At 43.5% G+C, this 22,858-nt stretch overlaps 1 protein-coding gene across 2 annotated transcripts; it reads left to right on the top strand.

The window, feature by feature from the left end:
- The first annotated feature begins 3,121 nt into the window (after nucleotides 1–3,121).
- Nucleotides 3,122–22,072, top strand: LOC113418564 (testicular acid phosphatase homolog). 2 transcript variants are annotated; one of them, XM_026677510.2, is made up of 11 exons: nucleotides 3,122–3,236; nucleotides 11,293–11,388; nucleotides 12,112–12,198; nucleotides 14,054–14,191; nucleotides 14,448–14,546; nucleotides 15,954–16,049; nucleotides 18,531–18,663; nucleotides 20,059–20,141; nucleotides 20,857–20,963; nucleotides 21,648–21,817; nucleotides 21,901–22,072. In XM_026677510.2, exons 1-11 carry the CDS (start codon nucleotides 3,153–3,155, stop codon nucleotides 21,984–21,986), a joined length of 1,179 nt encoding a protein of 392 aa, XP_026533295.1. In that variant the 5' UTR covers nucleotides 3,122–3,152; the 3' UTR covers nucleotides 21,987–22,072. The 2 variants fall into 2 exon arrangements, with proteins under 2 accessions (XP_026533295.1, XP_087804334.1); XM_087948208.1 differs by lacking the exons at nucleotides 18,531–18,663; nucleotides 20,059–20,141.
- The last annotated feature ends 786 nt before the right edge of the window (nucleotides 22,073–22,858 follow it).

Genomic DNA, 22,858 nt, shown 5'->3' with positions numbered 1-22,858 from the left:
TTCAAAAAGTAGTTTTAAAACCAATTGGACTAATTTGTCAAATGAAGTAGTGAGAAATTTTCAAACAGAGATTGGATAGTCATTGGTTAGAAATAGTCTAGTAAGTGTTTCCCAACCTTGGCAAACTTGGCAGCATAAGCGCACCAACATGCCTACCGTCACTGTCCTATTGTTTCTTTTTTTATTTGTATCCATTTCATGTATTCATAACTATGTTTATACTTATACCTGTTATCTAATACTTGCTTGACAAATAAATAAATAAATAAAATATAAATAAATAAATAAAATATAAATAAATAAATAGATAAACAAACAAATAAATACTAAATAAATAAATAAAAAAGAATTCTGGGAGATCAAGTCTACACATCTTAAACTTGTCGTGATTAAGACATACTACTATTGTAGACCCTGCATTGAGCAGGAGGGTGGGTTAGATTACCTTGAATGTTTCTTCACAGTAGCTAGTCCTTGACTTACAACCACAATTGAGCCCCAATTTTCTTTTGTTAAGTGAATTTTGTCCCATTTTACAACCTTTCTTGCCACAGTTGTAAAGTGAATCTCTATAGTTAAGTTAGTAAAATGTTTAAATAAATCTGGCTTCCCCATCAACTTTGCTTGTCAGAAAGTCACAAAAGGAGCTCATAAATATGAATCAGTTGCCAAGAATCCAAATGTTGATCACGTGACCAAAGGGATGCCACAACACTTGTAAATGTGAAAAATTATCATAATTCACTTTTTTCAGGGTAACTTTTTTCATTGTAACTTCTAACGGTCACTAAGTAAACTGTTATAAGTCTAGGACTACCTGTAATGATTCATTAGTAGCTGAGAACTGTTGCCTGGTATCTACAGTTGTAGAGGACAGAAGGAGTTTTAGTCACAGGATTTCTGCCTGTCATATAATCATTACAAGAGCAGAACATTCAAACCAGCCAACCGGCCAACCAGCCAACCAAGTTTGTCTTTCCTTGATCAAAGCTCAGTCTCCCTGACTTTTTCTCTGAAAATCATCTGTGCCTAGACTTTCTGGGAAATTAGCAGGATTCCACCAGGTACTCTGATGCATCTTTGTACATGCATCCTCTGATTTTGGCTCAGCCAACTTCTATCATGTTTCTCACAAAATAAGCCTGGGCCTTATTTTTTTTTTTGACCCCCCAAAAAACGGCTAGGCCGTCTTTTCGGGGTGACTTAATTTCCCCCCCTCTTGCATCCTCAGGTGGGCAGGCGGCAATGGCTTGGATGTTGACCTCGGTGTTGGTGGGGCACTTCGTATCAGGAGACCTTCCGCCACCGTTGCTTTCCCTTCTCCCCGTGCTGCCGCGGCGTTTAGAGCAATGCCACGGCATTTGGCTCAGCCACGCGGGGACGGCCAGGGCTTCTCCCTGCAACTGGAGCCCGGCGGAGACACTCAGCTTCAGGCGCTCTTGTCGCCGCCTTCCCGGGCATCGTTCGAAGGCAAAGCCCATTCTTTTAAAAACAACGCCCTACTACGACAAAGCCTCCCCTGCCCGAGAGGGCAGTCCAACCCCACGTAGGGAGGCGAATCTCCCCGGGCTGCAGCACAGGATCGGTCCACCCCAGGAGAAGCGCCCAGCTGCCATCCCTGCCTGGTGCCGGGCAGAGCGCGAAGAGCTTCATCTGGGACGCCCAGTGCAGCTGACAGGTGGCCCGCACCGCGTCCTCCTTCGAGCTGAGCCCTGCCAAGTGAGCGCCTCTGCCCGATGCCCATGCCACTGCAGCGTTTGGAGCTGCCGGCACATTTGGAGATGCATGGGGATGGGCTGGGCTGGGCGAGGGGTGGAAAGGATGGGCGGCTTTAGGCTCTCTCTGCCAGACCCTCCGGCCAGGGAAGCAGTGCTGCCGTCTCCTCGCCTCCCTGTCCACAGACAGGTGGGCGCTATCACTGCCTCAGGCAGCCTCTCCTGGTGGACCCTTTGGGTTCGGGCTGGAGGGACTTGGGAAGTCAAGCTTGGGTCGGCCCGGCTCTTTTGCTTGGCAGGTGGGCACGCACCTGCGGCTCACTTTCCCAGCTCTGCCCAGCCTGCCCGGCTCTGGCATGGCCCTGGTGGAGGCCCTGGCAGGGAGGCACTCGCTGCCTTGGTGAGAGCTCTGCCGCCGGGCAGGAGGGCCTGCCTGTCAGCTGCGCTGGGCACCCCAGGCGAAGCTCTTCGTGCTCTGCCCGGCACTAGGCAGGGATGGCATCTGGGCGCTTCTCCTGGGGTGGGCCAATCCTGCACTGCGCCCCCGGGAGATTCGCCTCCCCATGTGGGGTTGGGCTGCCCTCTCAGGCAGGGGAGGCTTTGTTGTAGTAGGGCATCGTTTTTTAAAAGAATGGGCTTTGCCTTTGAACGATGCCCGGGAAGGCAGCGACAGGAGCGCCTGAAGCTGAGTGTCTCCGCCAGGCTCCAGTTGCAGGGAGGAGCCCTGGCCGGCCCTGCATGGCTGTGCCAAATGCCGCGTGGCTGCGCCAAACACCACGGCGTTGCTCTAAACACCGCGGCAGCACAGCGAGAAGGGAAAGCAATGGTGGCAGAAGGTCTCCCGATACGAAGTGCCCCACCAACTCGGAGGTCAAGGCAGGAAGCACCATATTCAGGTATGCAACAAAAGTACTTCCTAACGGCAAGCCCCCCCTGCCATTCCCCCCCATTTTGCATGTTTAATATAGGCCTTAATTTGGGGGGAGGGGCTTAATTTCATTTTATGCCTATAAAACATGCTGGGACTTCCTATTGGGGGAGGCCGTATTGTTGGAGAAACACGGTAGAACTTCTGGAAGAGCTGAGCCTGAAACAAGCAGAGTTACCAGTTGCCACACGCCTTAACCTTTATCTGTAGCTTGAGCACGCAAGACGTAATGTCTTGCTGAGATTTGTAATCATGGAGCATAATCCTCCTCCTGCCTCGCCTGTCCACAGAGAAATAATTTTAAAGATGATGAGCAAGTGTGAGATGGATGGGGAAAGCACTATAACTGAGATAGGACAATCCCTTCACCTCCACGTGCTTTGTGGTGGAGCACCTGTTAAATCTGTCAGCAGGGGAAAAAAACAAGATAATTACACTGTTCCCTTGAAGCTAGAGCTATATAATTGGAGCCCTCACACTTCTCCTGTGTTTATGAGGGGCTCAAGACCATGAGGTTCCCAGCTTGGATTCTTCTCCTGGAGATGCTGTTTCCCTCAGCTGCCCAAGGAAGAATACTCCGCTTCGTTACGCTGGTACATAAACTGGGATAATGGCAGAGCTAGGAATCTCATGGTTTCTCCCCCAACAAGATGATTTTGACCAGTCTTCTCCCATTAACTGCTCAAACCCGTTATTTTCTCCCAGTCAGGATAGCTAAAGAGAAAGCTGGCTGGAGTCAGAAGAGCAGAATGCAGAAGCTATAGAGAACATCCTAATAGAAGAAAAGGCTGATAATCACTGGGAATTTGCAAAAATAGACAGGACAACTGTTTGACTGGGATGGTATAAGGCTACTGCTTTGAGCAGTGAAGTTAGACTAGGATCTCTGAAATTCCTTTCAGCCCTATGATTCCATGTTCTATGTTCTTTTTAAACCAACCTGTAGCCAGGAATTGAAAATCACTGTTTGTTTGGTTCTTAGGATGGGTTAACTAGATCTTAGGTGGAAAAGATGAAGATCTAAGTTGTGGACTGTATAGAGTTTGATCTGGTAAAAGATGTTGATTGAGTTTAGTGCCTGTTCAACTTTAATGCTATATATGATTACTTTGTCATGTCTCCATAGCTAGTTGCATGAAAAAGAAAAAAAATCGGTCTTGTGCAAGTGACAGAGAGAACTGAAATATACTTCAAAAGGATGGGTTTTATAGCAACAGAAGTTCTAATATGTTATTATGTGCATTATAATGTTATTATAATGAGGTCTAGAAAAATGTTTCTGTATATACATACATACATACATACATACATACATACATACATACATACATACATACATACATACATATTTTTAATGCTACCAGAAATCCTACTTCTTAAGAGTCTGCTACCATTATCTTTCCATGCCGGTTTAGGATATGGTAGAAGAAATCTTGGTTTGGGATTATATATTGACTTATCAGCAGTATTATAGCTCTGTTCCTCAGAAAAAAGAAAATATGGAAAAGAAAGTCGGTGTGTCTGTGTGTCTGTGTGTGTCTATGTGTCTGTGTGTCTGTGTAAATGAGAGAGAGAAATGGCTTTAGTACAAAAAGAAAAATTATAGTAGGAACTATTTTGTATTTGTGGGTCAAGAGGGTATTACCTCTTTTTAAAGTCCTTGCCTCATGGCACAAAGTACTTTACTATCTTATTTCTGAACTTTATGGGTGAGCCCAGATATCACAGTCCTCCATTTCTAATTTTTGCTCATCTGGGTGTTGATCACTGGTAGGGAGGTGTTTTGGACTTTTCGTTCACTTTTTGGTTTATCACCATGGCTTGCCCTGTCAATATTGGTGGGAGTGTCTTGATCAGGGGTGGGTTTCTACCGGTTCTGTCCACCTCTGTAGAACTGGTAGCTCTGAAGAGCAGCAGACATAGAACCAGTTTTATGTCTGCTGATGTTTTTGCCCACCCGGACTCTTACCTGACCTTTATTCCCTGATTTTTTCAACTTCAGCTGCCGTACGAGGCACAGCTGCAGTTAAAAAAGCAGAAAAAATGGCTTTTTGAAAGGCTGCTTCTCTGCACGCAGCGTGCTGATGATGATTTACAGGCACGTGCCGGCAGCGTGCAGGGTAGCGCATCGTAAATCACCGAACCTAGTAAATGACTGAACTGGTAGTTAACCCTGTCGGATCCCACCCCTGGTCTTGATGGTTCTTTGGTTGGGCTCAGAGGTGGTATTCAGCAGGTTCTGACCAGTTCTGGAGAACCGGTAGCGGAAATTTTGAATAGTTCAGAGAACTGGCGAATACCACCTCTGATTGGCCCCGCCCCTATTCCCAATGGAGTTGGAAAGCAGGTTAGTGGGGTGGGGAGGGAATGGGATTTTTCAGTATCCTTCCCCTTGAGTGGAGTGGGAATGGAGATTTTACAGTATCCTTGCCCACCAAGCCATGCCCACAGAACCGGTAGTAATTTTTTTTGAATCCCATCACTGGTTGGGCTGTTTACTGTTACCTTGCTTGGTAGTTCCTTGATTGGAGTATTATTTACTTCTTGATTGTTGGTCTGATGCTAATCTTGTGGTTAATCTATGCTAGTCTAGGTATTGACAGCTGCTGCGGAGATATTTTGGTCTTTTTTGTTCCCTTTTTGGCTTGTTAATTGCTCCTTTTGCACAATATGTAGATGCTATTTATGTCTATGTGTCTGTTGATTGCTGATTTGTCAGAATGCCCAATCTTCCAGGAATTCTCTAGTATTTTTGGACTTTGCTTGGATGTAGGATGGTCATGGTTTCCCAGTTGAAACTGTGGTTGTCTGTCTATATATTGTGAAACTAAAAAATTTTCATCAAGTTTTCTGATTGCTAGCTGGTGTTCATAAATGCACTCGGCTAGTCTTCTGCCTGTTCGTCTTACAAAGTGCTGTTGCAGTCCTTACATATTATCTTGTGGATAACTCCTGTTTTTTCTTCTGAGCTGCTGGGTCTTTTGGTTTACTTAGGATGTTTTGGAGGGCTTTAGTTGGTTTGAGTACTACATCAAGGCCATGTGGTTGTAATAGTCTGTTGGTAGTTTCTGATATGTTTTTGGTATAATGGCAGTGTTATCCTTTTTATGATGTGTTGGTTGTGCTAAGTTGGGTTGAGTGGTCAGGCCCATTTTGATAAAGTTGCAGATTATTACAGAGACATAGATATAAACAACATCTACATACTGTGCAAAAGGGACAAAAAGACCAAAACAGCTCCCCAGCAGCTATCAACACCCAGATGAGCATAGATTAACCACAAGATTAACATCAAGAAGTAAACAATTCCCCAATCAAAGAATTACCGAGCAAGATAACAGTAAACAGCCCAACCAAAGAATCACCAATACGACTCTCACCAACATTGACAGGGCAGTCCACTAGAAAATAAATTGAGGGTGGAGACTTCCGGTGGCGCCTCCCTCATTGACGGACTGGAGACCATGATTGTGCGCGGCTTCGATCTGTGCTGTCTCGTCGGAGGGCCCCAAGCATATGCTTTTGAGGCCAGAACCACCCTGTAGGAGTGGCGAAAAAAGGGGAGACTGCCAGCTGGGTTGAGGGGAGCCATATCTCCCCTCCCTGGCTAGGCATACTCCCCTCCGAAGACGGGCTGTAGCAGTGGTCAAATATGGCCACCCTCTGAAGAGGAAGAGTTAACCAGGACAAAGATTGTGCTGGAGCAGTAAAGAAGAGGTCAGTGTAAAAACTGGGCTAACCAGGTGCAATATCTGGACATAAAGGTACCCCGGAATTAAGATCCTAAGAAATTTTTAAGAAAGATAGTAAAAGTGGAAACCAGAGAAAGTGGTAGGGGAGAAATTGACAGCTGAAAGTGGCTTTGAACTTTGAAAGGAGGAAACTAGAAGAAAATACCTGTTCAAATTGGATAAATATGTGATTTTGGCACTACACAGGCATAATTAAAGCTGAACTTGAATGTGTCAAAAACAAACAAACAAACAAACAAACCAGTAACTGATATTTGGACTTATTGGATCTTAGAAATTTAAAAGCCCTAAATATAGAATAGAAAGTGGGGAGAAAAAGGACAGAATTTGGATATAACAGAGAGTGCCACCTAGTGTTTAAGAAAAATTTTTGTGACTCTTTAAAAAAAACAATGCCTGGCTCTTTTAAAAGTGGAAGTTGATACAAAATAAGAGAAACTTTGTTACAATAAAAATAGAAACCCTGAAAAATGGAAAGTGGAAATACAGAACATCAATATAAAAGAAAGAAGCATGAAGAAATTACTCTGGGACTGTTTGGTTATCTTGGCATAAACTTAAACTTATAGATCTTGGACTATTTGATGAATCTGGGGAAAACTTTTAGAGGAATTAATAAAAGCTGATCATTGGAAATGAATATCAAAGATGCTGGTCGAATTAAAATATTGGAAAATTGGTTTGGACTTAAAGAGTAAAGAAACTATAATAGAAGTGTTTTAAAATGGCAGAACTTTTTTGGAATTAAAAATGGAACTAAGAAACATAAAAGAAATGCTACATGAAAGAGGTGAGTTGTGCTGTCTTGCCTTACAATCATTAGAAATGGTGATTTTGGAGTATGAAGAACAACAAGGAGTGCCAGAAGGGGAGGAATTGATTAAAGAAGAGGCCATCTACAATGAACAATTGGAGCAACAAATATTTAAGCAAAGGGGGAAAAGAATAGGAATTAAAACTTGGAGATTTGAGGAGGCAATTAAAAAGGGGAATATTTTGAAAGCCAAACAAAGTAAAAGGAAACAGCAGAAAGGGAATTACAGAAGAAAGCTTTAAAGAGGAAGGGGGACAAAAACTGGAGTAAGAAAAGGAGGGGAAAATGAAGGAAAAAAGAACCAGGAAGTAAAGAGATATGGAAATCGAACAAAAATGAAAAGAATTTTTTTATTTAAAAGACATAGAGATAATGGTTAGATAAAGATTAAGAAAGGGGATTCTTCAAAGTAATGTGGTGTATTATAAATGTATTTGAAGTAATAAATTACTTACAAGGTAGGAAAATATAGACTTTTAAAATGAAAAGATTGGAACTGATGTTTTCTTGTTATTAGAATACTTGTTCTTTGTTAAATTATACATAGATAAATGGAATAAATGTGAAAAAGATAAACTATGATAAGTGTACTATGTTTAATGAATTCAAGAATATAGTTGAAACAAATTATGAAGATTGTTGTAAAAAGATTAACATCAGTTTCTATGATTAATTGAATAGATTAATTTAATTGAAATTATTAATGATTTGATGTAAGGTGCCATGTGGAATCCAGCCTAAAATGCATATGTGTTATGTAAGTTGTTAGGAAATCATTGTGATTAATTTTTTTAGGTGATAATTAAACAGTCAATTATTATTGGGAATTAAAGAGGAGTTAATTAAATGATGTATAAGATAAAGGGGTGGTACACTCAAATTGGTAATTGTGGGGGAAAATTTTTGAATTGTTTGAATTGGGATGGAATTTTTGAAATGATGAAATAAGAATATACGATGAAATTGCAAACCTGACAGATAAAATTATAAAGTGTAATGAATATGAAGATATTATAATTATTTAAAGTAAAAAAGAAATAGGTTAAGAAATGAATAGAAAATATATAAAATAAGTCTGAGAAAAGTACCGTGTTTCTCATAAAATAAGGCCAGGTCTTATATTTTTTGGAGCCCCGAAAAAATGGCTAGACCGTCTTTTCAGGGGTGACTTAATTCCCCCCCTTGCATCCTCATCTAGAGCGCCCCGCGGGCAGCCTCGCCACCAGCCGCTCCTAACGGGTGATCATGGCAAAGCGCAGAGAGCTCCCTACTCCCACCAAACACCTTTGCTGCAGACCCAAGACCTTTGGCGTCCACCGCTGTTGCTTTCCCTTCTGCCCATTCTGCCACCAGGTTTGGAGCTGCCGCTTCCGTGTTTGGAGTGCCGCTGCCATTTGGAGTGCCGCCGCCATTTGGAGCACTGCCGTCATGTTTGGAGCTGCCACTTCTGTGTTTGGAGCTGCTGCCGTGTTTGGAGTGGCGGCGGTGCTCCAAATAGTGGCGGTGCTCCAAACAGCGGCAGTGCTCCAAACGCAGAAGTGGCAGCTCCAAATGCGGCGGCAGCTCCAAATGTTGACATGCCAACTTCAAACAGCGGCAGTGCTCCAAACAGTGGTGGGGTTCCAAATGCGGAAGCGGCAGCTCCAAACGCGGCGGCAGCTCCAAATGCGGAAGCAGCAGCTCCAAACAGCAGCAGTGCTCCAAACAGCGGCAGTGCTCCAAACGTGGAAGCGGCAGCTCCAAACGGCAGCGGTGCTCCAAACTGCAGTGGTGCTCCAAACGTGGAAGTGGCAGCTCCAAACACGGCGGTGGCATGGGCAGAAGGGAAATCAACAGCGGCGGAAGCTGAAGGTCTTGGGTCTGCCACAAAGGTGCTTGGCAGGAGTAGGGAGCTCTCCGTGCTCTGCCATGATCGCCCATTAGGAGCAGCTGGTGGCGAGGAATTGCTGCCCGCGGGGCACTCCTAACGGCAAGTGCCCCCGCCCTTCCCCCCATTTTGCATGTTTTAAAATAGGCCTAAATTTGGGGGGAGGGGGTTAATTTCATTTTATGCCTAGAAAACATGCTGGGTCTTCCTATTGGGGGAGGTCGTATTGTTGGAGAAACACGGTATTTGAGAAAATTTATAGAAAATGTGTAATGTACCATGTTTCTCAGAAAACATGACCCACCCCAATATAATAAGCCCAATCCTAATTTTTTTTGGGGGGTCGGCCTAATATTATCCCTACCCCAAAAATAAGCCTGGGGGTGGGCATGGCCAGCACGAGTGGTGGCGTGGGCATGGGGGGGGCAGGTGTCCAGCTGCAGAGAGGGGCAAAAGTCATTCTGTGCAGAGGCATTCCAAGCCTTCAGCGTATCCCAGGATTGCAATGCTGAAGATTCGGAATGGAGCCTTCTGCGTTGCAATCCTGGGATACACTGAAGGCTTGGAGTGGAGCCATTTTCATGAAAGGGAGAAAAATGGGGAGGGGAATTTTCCTGCCTGTTAACTATTCCTCTTAGAGCAGGACCCTGCAAGGCTTGTTGTGGCGTTGCACTCACGAATGGCAGCACCTCCGTGAGTTTCATCACACAGGTGTAGCTGGCATCCTACCCTGAGCGGCTGTGCCAGTGTATCCAAACTCACAGCAGTGCTGCCGCTCGCACGCACAATGGCACAGCAATCCTTGCAGGGTCCTGTTCAAAGAGGCTGCACCGACGTGACGAACCTCACAGCCATGCTGCTGTTCACACACACAATGCTACAAAAAGCCTTGCAGGGTCCTGGGATATCCTGAAGGCTCAGAGTGGAGTCATTTTTGCAAAAGGCAAGAAAATGTGGAGGGAGAAGGAGCTTGAGGAATGGATGACAGGCAGGAAAATTCCCCTCCCCATTTCCCTGCCGTTTGCGAAAAAGGCTCCATTCTGAGCCTTCAGCGTATTCCATGACCCTGCAAGGGTTGTTGTAGCATTGTGCGTGCAAGCAGCAGCACAGCAATCCTTGCAGGGTCCTGCTCAAAGAGGCTACACCGATGTGATGAACCTCACAGCCGCTGCTTGCACACATGCTACAAAAAGTCTTGCAGTGTCCTGAGATATGCTGAAGACTCGGAGTGGAGCCATTTTTGCAAAAGGCAGGAAAATAGGGGGTGAGAGGGAGCTTGAGGAATAGATGTCAGGCAGGAACATTCCCCCCCCACTCCCCATTTTCCTCCCGTTTGCCAAAAACCCTCCATTCCGAATGCTGTAGTTTTGGAATTGAGGTTTTTTTTTTGGCAAACAGGGAGGAAAATAGGGAGGGGGAATTTTCCTGCTTGCCATTCTTCCCTCAGTCTTGTGGAATAGCTCCTTTTGACTGCTACAGAAGTGGCCCGGTGGCAAGGCGAGGGTGCGTGTGGGGCATTCCTAATGTCCACGATAGAAGCGGCCTGGTGGCAAGGTGAAGCGAAATTAAAGCACCCTTTGAAAAGATGGCCTAGCCGTTTTTTTTGGGGGTGTCAAAAAAATAAGGCCCAGCCTTATTGTCTGAGAAACACAGTAATGATAGGATATGAAATCAAATGTGAAAGATGAATATGTAACCAAGGTCATGTTTGTATGGAAATGTGAAAACCTGGAACCATGTTGTTTACTAAAAAAAAGATGTTTTTGAAATGTGAAAAAATAAAAAACTTTTTACAAAAAAAAATAAAAAAATAAATTGAGGGCAAACCTCATTGCCTACTAGCACTGGTGATGTTATCTTATTTGGGTAATGAAATGTCTGCAAGAAAATAACCAAGCTCAGAGAGTACCAAGACCCCTTCATTTCAACCCTGATCTACTAACATTCTTCTTTATTTTCTAGGTGGGTTTGCATAAGTTGCTGTGTTAGACTATAAAATTAGATAACTTGTGGATCAGCATATTACAGGATTTTAGCCTTCGCACGTTGTGTAAACAAGCCCATTCATCCTAAACTATAACCGACTTTACTGATTTGGGCATCCTATGTTGAATGAACAGAACTGAGCCTGGTTTAAGGTGGCTCTGTAGTTAACCCTCCTTAGAGTCAAAGAAAGATTACTTGGTTGATTACAATTGCCAATCTTGCTTTCTCAGGTTTATCGTCATGGTGACCGATCTCCCCTCAGCACCTACCCTACAGATCCCCACAAAGCCGCAGCTTGGCCACATGGTTTCCAGCAGCTGAGTGAGGTACGTCCAAGGGTAAATTTTAATTATTGTTATGGCAGCCTGTGCAGAAGAGGGGGCAAATGATAATCTTCGCTTGGTGCCAGCTGAGGCCTGTCCTACATAACATATGCCTGTCCAGAAGTGGTATTCAGCAGGTTCTGACCAGTTCTAGAGAACCGGTAGCGGAAATTTTGAGTAGTTTGGAGAACTGGAAAATACCATCTCTGACTGGAGATTTTACAGTATCCTTCCCCTGCCACGCCCACTAAGCCACACCCACAGAACCGGTAGTAAAAAAAATTGAATCCCACCACTGTGTCTGTCCCAGGTCCTTGACTCAATAAGTGGATAAAAATGCCAAATACAATCTAAACATTTGGCAACTTTTTGACCCACCATAATAATAATAGTAGTAATTTCCTGGTAGCAAGTTTATAAAGTATCCTGTTGCCAGCTCCTGGCTGTGCAGGAGCTAGATTAAATTTCGATGACAACTATAAATCTTATCACAATGCAGGAATGCGAAAGCTAAGGAATAACAAACAAATGCTTCAGAAGCTTAAATTTCTTGCAGACAAATCCAAGAAGCAGAGTAGAACTATATCTTGTATCAGATCAGAGGTCAGCCAATAAATCAAGTTTGTGCATATTCAGGCTGTTGTTCTGTTTATATCTTACTCTGCAGCCCAAAGCAAGCCTATTTTGGAAAGTAGTATTTTAATATTTGCTCTTTCCCTGTTCTAGGTGGGCATTTTGCAGCAGAAAGCTCTGGGGAAATTCCTCCGGGAAAGATACGCTGGATTTTTGAGTCCTTCCTACAAACCACAAGAAGTAATCTTTCTTTAATAATACATTGGTCGACATAATTCAGCTCCTTTGAATTCCTGAGGCAGCAAACTGAATGCAACTATAAACATGGGAAGGCAAATAATAATTAAAAATAAGCAGCAGCAACCAATGAATCCAACCACATTCTCGCTCAGACTTTTTAGTTTGTGGGTGGGTATCTTTGGTTAGATCTGTGAAAACCAAAACATCTTAATCTAAGACCAATATTTCATGAAAAGTCATTTTACTATTTTTAAGTGAGAAAACCTCCCAAATGTTTCTCCCTTACTCCATCAAGTTGCCACAGAATGTCAAAATATGGTATTTACAGAAAATTAAATATGTAGATTTAGGTCAAATTAAGGAAAAGGAGTAAGCAGTATGTGGGTGAATACATACATATAGGTTGAAAGGGATTGCATAACTCTGCTTTTCAAATAAAACCTAAATACCGTAGCCAGCATCGTGTCTTTCCTTCCTTAGTTACATTTATCAGTGCAGAATGAAGATTGGCTTATTAATAATTCTTAGCTTGTATTCAGAAATGCTGTACAATTAAGTAATACAAGTAAAGGGAGTTTTAAATGCATGCAACTTACACATAGTGTAGGATATAGGTAGTCCTTCATTTACGACTGTAATTGAGTGTGGCAATTACGGTAATAAATCGTGGCAGTTGTAAAGCAGGTCATCACACAACCAAGCCAATTTTATGACCTTTTTTTGCAGTAGTTGTTAAGTGAAATGGCAGTCATTAAGTGAATGTGGTGGTTGTTAAGTGAACACTATGGTTGTTTTTTTTCTGGAAATCAGAAGTAAACGCTGATTTCTAGCAAAAACATTGTTAATCAGTCACATGAGCACAGGACACTGCAAATTGGTGTAAATGCCGGCTGGTTGCCAAGCACCCATATGCAGTCACATGACTATGGATAGGGTGGGACTGTCCATCAGTACTTTGGAACAGGGTTGTAAATAGATTTTGGTGGGTCTGTTATAACTTTGAACAGTCTCTTAGTGACCTATGATAAGTCAAGGACTGCCTTTAGTGGTTAAGGAGTAGGCTAACATGGGGAAGACTCAGTTTGTAGTCCGCCTCCATTCAGGCATAGAAGATTTGGGGCCAGGAACACTCAGTCAGCACAGCCAACTTCACAGGGTTATTGAAGGAAAAAATAGGAGGGAGCATTAGCGATGTACGCTGCCTTGAGCTTCTGTACCGAAGAATTGAACTAATAACAAATGTGAATACTGCTAATATCCTACAGTGGCTACCATTATAATAAATCATGTGTGGTTTTGCCACACATACCCATAATATTGATATCTTCAATTAAGGCATAAATACAGGTAGTCCTTGACTTACAACCATTCATTTAACAACTATTCAAAGTTACAATGGGGCTGGAAAATGGATTGTGACCAATTCTAACACTTAGAACTGTCACTGTGTCCATGTGGTTACATGATCAGAATTTGGGTGCTTCTCATCCAGCATATATTCATGACAATTGTGGCATCCTGGGGTTGTGCATTCATCATTGTGATCTTCCCAAGGGGCTTCCAGCAAAATCAATGGGGAAAGCCAGATTCATATGATTTACTTAACAACCACAGCAAAAAAGCTCATTAAAATCTGCCACAACTCACTTAATAACTTCATCACTTAGCAACAAAATTTTCAGTCCCAATTGTGGTTATAAATTGAAGACAAGCTTGGTCCCACCATTCCCCCTAGCTCTGTGGAGGAAGAAATTATGTTCCCCAAGAAAGGTTACACTAACATGTAGAATGTCAATGTTTTAATCACCTTGTTGCCAATATAGGTAACTCACTGCATGGCTATCTACTGTTTCAGATCTATGTCCGCAGCACCGATTATGACCGCACCATTATGAGTGCCCAAGCCAACCTGATGGGACTGTATCCAAATTCACATCCAGAGATTCCTTGGAAACCTGTTCCCATCCACACCGTGCCTGCTAAGTATGACAAAGTAAGGGAACACAACCCGTATGTGGTCCATTAAATGTTTTTCCTCCCTGTTTTTATGGCTGCTCTTGATAAAAAGGGGCAAACTCACTTAACAAATGTCTCACTTAACAACAGAATTTTGGGGCTCAATTATGGTCATAAGTTGAGGATTACATATATGATTTCTGACCTGATTTCTTTAACAGTGAAGTACAACCCAATAATTTCAGCCTGGGACAAATTATCTAATTCTCTATATTCCCTACTTCTGTTCCCAGCTTTTAAAACCACCAACCAGAACCTGTCAACGATATCAACAATTGATGGAAGAGACTATTAATTTGCCAAGTTATCAAGCTAAATTGACAGAATGGAAGGTATGGTGGAATAGGGCTAAGAAAAGGAGAATAATTTAAAGCCAATTCTAGAAGAACAAGTTCTTAAATACTGATTAGAATGCTTTTCTTTCACCTTTTATCTGGATAGTTCCATAGTGGCCTGCAAAAATAAGAACAAATAAAAACCCAAAGCATTTGTAATAACAAAACAAATGCAAAACATTAGCAGCAGCCAAAATATAAAACTATAGCAATATACTGAAATTTCACTTTATGGACTCCTGTATAGTAGACCAAAGGATATCCTGAAATAACAGACAAGTCAGGGACATCTGAAATACTGCCAGACAAGACAGTTAAATATAAATGTACATTAATTGTATGTCATTTGCAATTATTTGGGTCATTTGACCTTGAATGACAAAAATTATATCATTCATCAATTTTGAAACATTTTACATCACCCTATCACAACATTTTTGTACTGATGTCATTTCCATTAATTTTAACACCTATTCATTCAAATGGAGTTAGTTATTTGTAAATGAGTCTCTGGGTACCTGACAACAAAACAGCATGAAATAGAAATAATAAAAATCTAGGAAGAGCAATATCATAAAAGCACACATTGCATCATTTGCATAGTGATGTTATAATACAAGCTGATATAGTGTGCTAATTAACAAGAACTGAGGAATTAAAAATACATTTCCATTACATTTCATTACATTTAGTTCTTACTTTATTTAAAATAGTTACCAGTGTCATCCTAGACAGAACCATTTAAAAGAAAGCACCCTCTTTTTATCAGGATCTATTAAATGACAAGAGGATTAGTGATTGATTTGCAAGGGAAGAGTTTTAGTTTGGCAATAAAGGGAGACAATCTAATGTTAAGCTTTCTAAAGGGAGAAAAGTTTCTTTTGAGCCATCATTGCCTCAGAAATAATCAGTACTACTTTATACATGACTTATCCCAGATGGATACAGGACAGGTCTTGAGTAGGATTACTTCTGTGCAGAGAGAAATGGCTCAACATAAAGATTTCTTGTTGAAAAAACATTTTCAGATTTCAAGTGCTTCATAGCACAACTGTAATATCCCAAATAAGGATAACAGCAAATACTTTGATTAGGCTGTATGAAAATCTACAAAACCCCAAGTGAATGAATTCTAAGATCCAATTATGATTTAGTGGTGTCTGAAATTAACCTCTGTTACTGTTACAGTGAGAAGAATTACTGCTAGGCAGATCTAAGTTTGGGAAAACAACAATAACTCTCTCTTAAATTACTTGGACCTAAATAGTTCATGTCTGTTTAGTTTCACCCTGAAGATCTGCAATGAATGAAAGTAAAACTGCAGGGTTAGTTGAGATGGAAATAACTGAGCACAATGAACCTTGAGTATTTTAATTAATTATTTCTGTTTTCCTCCTCTGGAAGGGCTTTATGGAAAAGATGGCTAATTATACAGGGCTTAAATCTGAACAGCTCACCTTGAGAGGCCTCTGGAAAGTGCATGACACACTCTTCTGCCAGGTAAGTTACTGCATTACAGATAGTCCTCAGCTTATAATCATTTGTTTAGTGACCAGACATACAATAGCACTGAAAAAAATGACAACCATTGCTTACACTTACACCATTGTAACATCCCCACGGTCACATGATCAAAATTTGGTCACTTGACAATCGACATACACTTACAAAGTTTGCAATGCTCAGTCTAGGGCAGGGGTGGGCAAACTACGGCCCGCGGGCCACATCCGGCCCGTTGGTCTGTCCAATGCGGCCCGCCCCTGAAAAAAAATTGCTGCCATTGGTCTGTCCAATCCGGCCCGCCCCTGAAAAAAAATTGCTGGGCGTGGCGTAATTGCCCTGTGCCGCGTGGCCCCCAAAGCTGCAAAACAGTGCGGAGCGATCTAGGGGTAGGAAAGAAAAGAAATTTGCAAAGGCCTCGGCTGGGAGTTCGAAATCACCTTCGAGTGCGACCTCTGAAGGTGAGTCCCCGCCGATCCCCTTTTTTTCCGGGCTTCCAGGCTTAAACTTTGCAAAGGCAAAGCTTGCAGGCTGGAGCGTCTTCCCGCCGAGGAGCGGGAAGGGTTCCACCCGGTGGGCGGGGTGGGCTGCTTGGAGCCACCTAAAGCTAGGCTGCTGCTGGTGGAGCTTTGCCCTGCCTTGGTGCCCCATTTCCGGCTCGGCGGTCCTGCTCGGGAGGCACTTTAAAAGCCTGCTCCCAGCACCCGAGCAACTTCCCAGCAACTTTCGGCTTCGTTTTAACTCGCAGGCGCTCGCGCCTGGCCCCGAGCCACGTGGCGGAAGGGAAGCCCGGTGGGCGGGCGGGCAGGCTGCTTGAGGAGGCTCTGGGCTTCCCCTCCACCAGGCGCGGCGCCCGCGAGTTAAATGAAGCCGAAAGTTGCTGGGAAGTTGCTCCGTTTTCCAGGGCTTTGCAAAGGCAAAGTTTGCAGGCTGGAGCGTCTTCCCGCCGAGGAGCGGGAAGGGTTCCACCCGGCGGGCGGGCGGGCTGCTTGGAGCGGGCTGCCGTGCGGCTCGGGGCGAGGCGCGAGCGCCAGCGAGTTAAAACGAAGCCGAAAGTTGCTGGGCAGTTGCTCGGGTGCTGGGAGCAGGCTTTTAAAGTACCGCCCGAGCAAAGTTTAAGCAGCCCGCCCGCCCGCCGGGCGGAACCTTCCCGCTCCTTGGCGGGAAGACGCTCCAGCCTGCAAACTTTGCCTTTGCAAAGCCCTGGAAAACGGAGCAACTTCCCAGCAACTTTCGGCTTCGCTTTAACTCGCGGGTGCTCGCGCCTGGCGGAGGGGAAGCCCGGAGCCTCCTCCAAGCAGCCTGCCCGCCCGCCCGCCGGCTTCCTTCCGCCGCGCGGCTCGGGCCAGACGTGAGCGCCCACAAGTTAAAAAGGAAGCCGAAAGTTGCTGGGAAGTTGCTCGGATTCGGGCTTCCAGGCTTAAACTTTGCTCGGGCGACACTTTAAAAGCCTGCTCCCAGCACCCGAGCAACTTCCCAGCAACTTTCGGCTTCTTTTTAACTCGTGGGCGCTTGCGCCTGGCCCCGAGCCGCGCGGCAGAGGGGAAGCCCGGTGGGTGGGCAGGCTGCTTGGAGGAGGCGACCCGGCGGTCCTCCGGCAGCAGCAACAGGCAGTTTCGCCTGGGCTCCGCTCAGGTGTCCGGCTGGGGCTGTCAGGAGTTGCTACCGCCGGCGCAGCTTCGTGTGGCTCCAGTCCCGCGTTGCCTTGGGAAGGAAAAGGCAAAACCAGGAGCCGCTGAGCCTGAGCCTCCGTGCCGCTGCTCCCGTTGCAAAGCACCGCCGCGGCTCTTCCTTTTGCCTTTCCCTTCCCGAGGCAACGCGGGACTGGAGCCGCGCAGAGCCGCGCCAGCGGTAGCAACTCCTGACTCAGAGGGCCTCCGAGGGGAGGGGAGCCTCCGAGGGGAGGGGAAGGAGGAGAAGAGGGGGGAAGGGGGCGATTCCCAAAAATCTTGTGCTGACCCGGCCCATCTGTCAAATTTTAAAAGTCAATGCAGCCCCCGAGCCAAAAAGTTTGCCCACCCCTGGTCTAGGGTCATGTGATCACCGTTTGCAACCTTCCCAAAAGGCTTATGATGAGGCAGCCAGATTTGCTTAACAGTCATGTGATTCATTCAACAACTGCAGTGATTCACTTAACAAAATGGCAAAAAAGGTTCTAAAATTGGGTGCAACTCACTGAACCCTTAGAACAGGGTTCTCCCAAATTTGGCAACTTTAAGACTTATGGGCTTCAACTCCCAGGATTCCTCAGCCAGCATAGCTGAGTATTTTACATAGCATGGCTAGCTGAGGAATTCGGGAAGTTGAAGTCCACAAATCTTAAACTTGCCATGTTTGGAGGCCCCTGTCTTAAAATTTTTGGTCCCAATTAAAATTTTTAGTCCCAATTATGATCGTAAAGTGAGAATTACCTGTACATTATATCAAGATCACCATTTCATTAGAAAACTCTTTTTTTTTTGTTTTTAATTTTCCACACAGAAAACCCATAACATGTCTTTGCCTAGCTGGGCTACAGCACAGGTTCTGGCAACTCTCTCAGAGATAGAAGTGTTTAATATTGAAGCGCATGTGGGGATGCACGCTGCCCAGGAAAAGGCTCGATTCATTGGAGGTACAATTAAATTTGAATTATTTTCTCTGTTTGGAATCAAGACCTAGAAGTAAATGTCTCAAAGGTGCTTTTATTCTTCGAAAGGCAACTGGACTGGGGGTTTTTTCTTGAGCAAGAAGAAGAAAACATTCTGCTTCTCATCGAAGAAGCTTCATCAGTTCTGATGGCAGGGAGATGAAAGGACTGGTGAAGCTTCTTGGATAAGAAGCAAAACGTTTTCTTCTTCCTCCTCAAGGGAAAAAAAATCCAGTTGCCTTTTGAAGAAGAAAAAGCACCTTTGAAATGAATATGACCTGGATGACTGAGAATCTCCACAGATATTTACAGGTAGTCCTCGACTTACAACGGTTCATTTAGTGACCGTTCAAAGTTACATCACTGAAAAAAGTGACATGACCATTTTTTACATTTACAACTGTTGCAGAATCCTCATGGTCAGGTGATCAAAATTTGGATGCTTGGCAACAGACTCATATTTATGATGCTTGCAGTGTCCTGGCATCATGTGATCATCCTCTGCGATCATCTGACAAGCAAAGTCAATGAGTTAACCAGACTCACTTAACAACCGAGTTACTAACTTAATAGTTGCAATTATTCACTTAATAACTGTGGCAAGAAAGGCTGTAAAATGGGGCAAAACTAATTTAACAAATGTCTCACTTAGCAACATAAATTTTGGGCTCATTGAAGACTACCAGTATGCAATAGTAAGTTAAAAAGTAAACACAGGACAGTTTGAAGAAAAATGATTGAAAGTACGAAGTATATACCAACTTAGAAATCTGTCTTTTCTCTTTTCTTTTTCTTTCTTTCTTTCTTTCTTTCTTTCTTTCTTTCTTTCTTTCTTTCTTTCTTCTTTCTTTCTCTTTCTTTCTTTCTTTCTTTCTTTCTTTCTTTCTTTCCTTTTAAATTTCTATACCACCCTACAAATTGATTCTTTGGCAAGTAAATTTAGCACATTTCCCCATTAGGAATCTGTACAATGATGCCAGCATAATTGTACCAAATGAGGACAGGTGTTCTATCTACAGTGATGGCTGAATGATGCCATAGTGATGCCATTATTCACTAGCAGGGAATAGTGTAATGTAATGTTCCTTCACCCCTCAATCTCATTGGAAATTCTGCATTTCAGGGACCAGCAACTAGCCTTCAAATATCAAGCTAGCTTGTTAGTGCCACCATGTGGCAGGAATTGCTGTTTAACATGCCAAAAACAGAGCCAGGGCCAGAGGGAGATCAGGACACTTCAACTTCCTTTCTAAGCTTTAGTATATTTTCTGATACAACACTGTGCAGATCCTCTCTTCTCGGTATTTTTCAGTCTTCTGCTTTTCTCAATGTCAGATATATTTCAGTAGATTATCTATCAGCATATTTTCCTCTCTGCAGGGTTGCTGCTGGGTGCTATTTTGAGCAACTTTTCCAAAATGGTGTGCCAGGATCTGCCTCTTAAGATGATAATGTATTCTGCTGTAAGTTCTCCCATTCCTTATAATCGCAAGGATGCACTTTGGAAAATGGGATAATCCAGAAAATTTAGAGCAATCTTCTCCTCCCCGCAGCTATCATTATCTGCAGCACAGAATTTGTTTTGGACAGAATTTGAACATTTTTCTATAATCTTGAGAATTCTTGCTGCTGCCTTGTAGGGGTGCCATTATGGCAAAATTTCAGGGCTTACCAGAAAAAAATTGAACCCTACCTCCCTTCCTCCTGCCCTCCCTAGCTGAGTGATCATTTCAAAATAAGTGAATGAATTCAAACAAGGATGGCTCAAATCCAGTCATGCTTCCTGGTATCAGTGATTGAATATTTACCCATTTCTTGATTTATTTCAAATGTATATGGCTACCCAACGTCCCCATGGTGATTTTGGGTAGATAACATAAACAAGCAAAAAAGCTATAATTGACAATGAGACAAACAAGAAGTGTTTTTTGTTTAACTTTCTCTGGACTTAAATATTTTTCTTCACTTTAAAAAACTTTCCTTCCATTGGGCTCTGGCACTCTTGCTACAAAAATCTTGCTCTGACGGTATAGAGAGTACAATATGCCAAGTTTTATTCAATAATAAAGATAAGGATAGGAAGGCAAAAATGGACATGAGAAATGCGGGAAAAAGGAATATTCTGGCCTATTCTAATATGTAAATGGCATAGTAATTCTTTCTGCTTGCTTTCTTTAGCATGACAGCACCTTGATTGCCCTGCAGGCAGCCCTCGGGGTTTACAACGGCCACCTACCACCCTATGCAGCTTGTCATGGATTTGAATTCTACCAAGAAAGCAATAAGTAAGTTTAACAAAAGGATGGGCGGGTCTCCTTTTTGCAAGTGCCAAAATGCAGACATGGCTCATTGCTCTCCACCACATTCAAGACAATTCTTGGGATCCTGTTAGAAGCTTAAAAGGCTCGTGAATATTGAACCATAGGATCTAAGATTGGGTAGATCAGCCGGTGTTAATTTGACAAACCAGAAGCATCTTCAGCTTGCAAAGATGTCCAGAGAGGATATTTAAAGGAGCTTAATTGGGCAGTAACCTACATGCGAAAAAGATTATTTGACTTTGCCTTCCCGTAATTATGTAGTTCACTGAAGTGTTAAAATGGAAATTTTTGCATGCCCTGAACTCGAGAAGGTACTAGATTCTAGACAAAGCTCATTTCCATTTTGTCATTTCATTTTGCTCTTCCATTCTCACAATATCTCTTCCGAGCCAGACTTTGCATCACTTTCAAAACCATTCCCTTGCAGCAGAGCTGGCTGCTTTCAAACAATCTGTCAGCAACTTTAGTTGCTGACGCATTAGTCAGACTGTAGCATCACAATGGAGAGAGGCTCAGGTGGCAGAACCCGAACATCTTCAAGGATTGTGCAAGGGGAAAAAGCAGCAGCAAATAAATATATCTTTTGTCAGGTCTGTAAGGTTCAGGTTCCAGAATGGTGTTAAAAACATTTAAATTTTCACATTTCAGCTCTTTCAGCGTTGCTATGTTCTACCGCAACAGGAGTGACCAGAGGCCCCATATTCTACCTCTGCCTGGCTGCCCCACGCCTTGTCCATTGCCACTGTTCATTCATCTCACCCGTACAGCTATCCCAAAGGACTGGGATGCAGAATGCCAAAACCCTCAGAGCGGTCCAGGTAATGAAATCACCTTCCCCATCCTCTCTAGCACAGAGCTAGTTAATGGAAACTTTAAGCCTGATCCAATATTCTATTTGCAGGGCATGCAGTGATAGCCCTGGCTGCAGCAGTAGGTGTACTGAGCGTGGCACTGCTTGGCATGGGTGTCTTGTATTGGAGGAGGTGATAATGAAGACAAGCTGAATGGCAACCATCCAACCTCCATGGAACAAGAAGCAAACTGCCTTGATAGATAGATAGATAGATAGATAGATAGACATCGATATAAAAAATCGATATATAAAAATGTGGTGCAATGCAGCCATCTCGGACGTCTCTCCCACCTTACTCAGCTCGCATTCTAATTGGGAGAATGTGACCAAGGGGGGAGCTGACACAGACTTTGTGCCAGGCAGTTCCTAACTAACAACTACTTGGAGGTCAATGCCAGCAGGAAATTCAGCACAGGGCATTAGTAGGAAAAGGATCGCAAAGCACTTATTTGAAATGCCATTGTTATATTTATGGCACAACCGTCTAGAGTTTAGCTCTCAAGTACATGCCCTGCACTCAAAATTCCTAGATGTTTCCCCCTTTTAGTAAGTTTTGGGTGTCCAACCCAATTAAGATTTAAATACATTGCATGTTTGACATAGTCCCCACTCATTTCTTCCAGTCTCCCCTAATATTCAATGAGCTCTGCACTAAACAGAGGGACAACCTCATTATGCAATTCCTGTTCCCACTAAAGGCTGCACTTAGTAGTTGGGGTGTCCTTGGCCAAAAGACCCTGCAAAGACCCTGCGTTTTCATGCCTTCAGTAGTTTCTCACCACCCAGTAGGTAAATTGGGATTTTTGACTTTACACTACATACTACAGTAGAAGGGGAACTTTTATTCAGTAGTTTTGGGGTTAAAACTGCCCATTTCCAGTACTGACTGGGTTACACAGAACATACCTTATGGGACACGGATTGTCATGCTATTGTGTAAAATCCAGTTAAGTGTTGCACTACACCCAATGCAGCAAGGTAAGCCAAGTTCACCCATCTCCTAGAG

This window comes from Notechis scutatus, chromosome Z (assembly GCF_049901735.1).
Source record: "Notechis scutatus isolate UNSWTSFEM ecotype Mainland chromosome Z, rNotScu1.2, whole genome shotgun sequence".
Lineage (NCBI taxonomy): Eukaryota > Metazoa > Chordata > Lepidosauria > Squamata > Elapidae > Notechis > Notechis scutatus.
The sequence above is the reverse complement of the archived record's forward strand: the minus strand, read 5'-3'. Positions and strand labels throughout refer to the sequence as shown.

Excerpts from the sequence above, each read along its gene's own strand:
- LOC113418564 (XM_026677510.2), top strand. The coding sequence starts at position 3,153 with ATGAGGTTCCCAGCTTGGATTCTTCTCCTGGAGATGCTGTTTCCCTCA. Across the intron at positions 16,050-18,530 it reads ATGACACACTCTTCTGCCAG|AAAACCCATAACATGTCTTT; the intron begins GTAAGTTACTGC and ends TTTTCCACACAG. Across the intron at positions 21,818-21,900 it reads AAACCCTCAGAGCGGTCCAG|GGCATGCAGTGATAGCCCTG; the intron begins GTAATGAAATCA and ends TTCTATTTGCAG.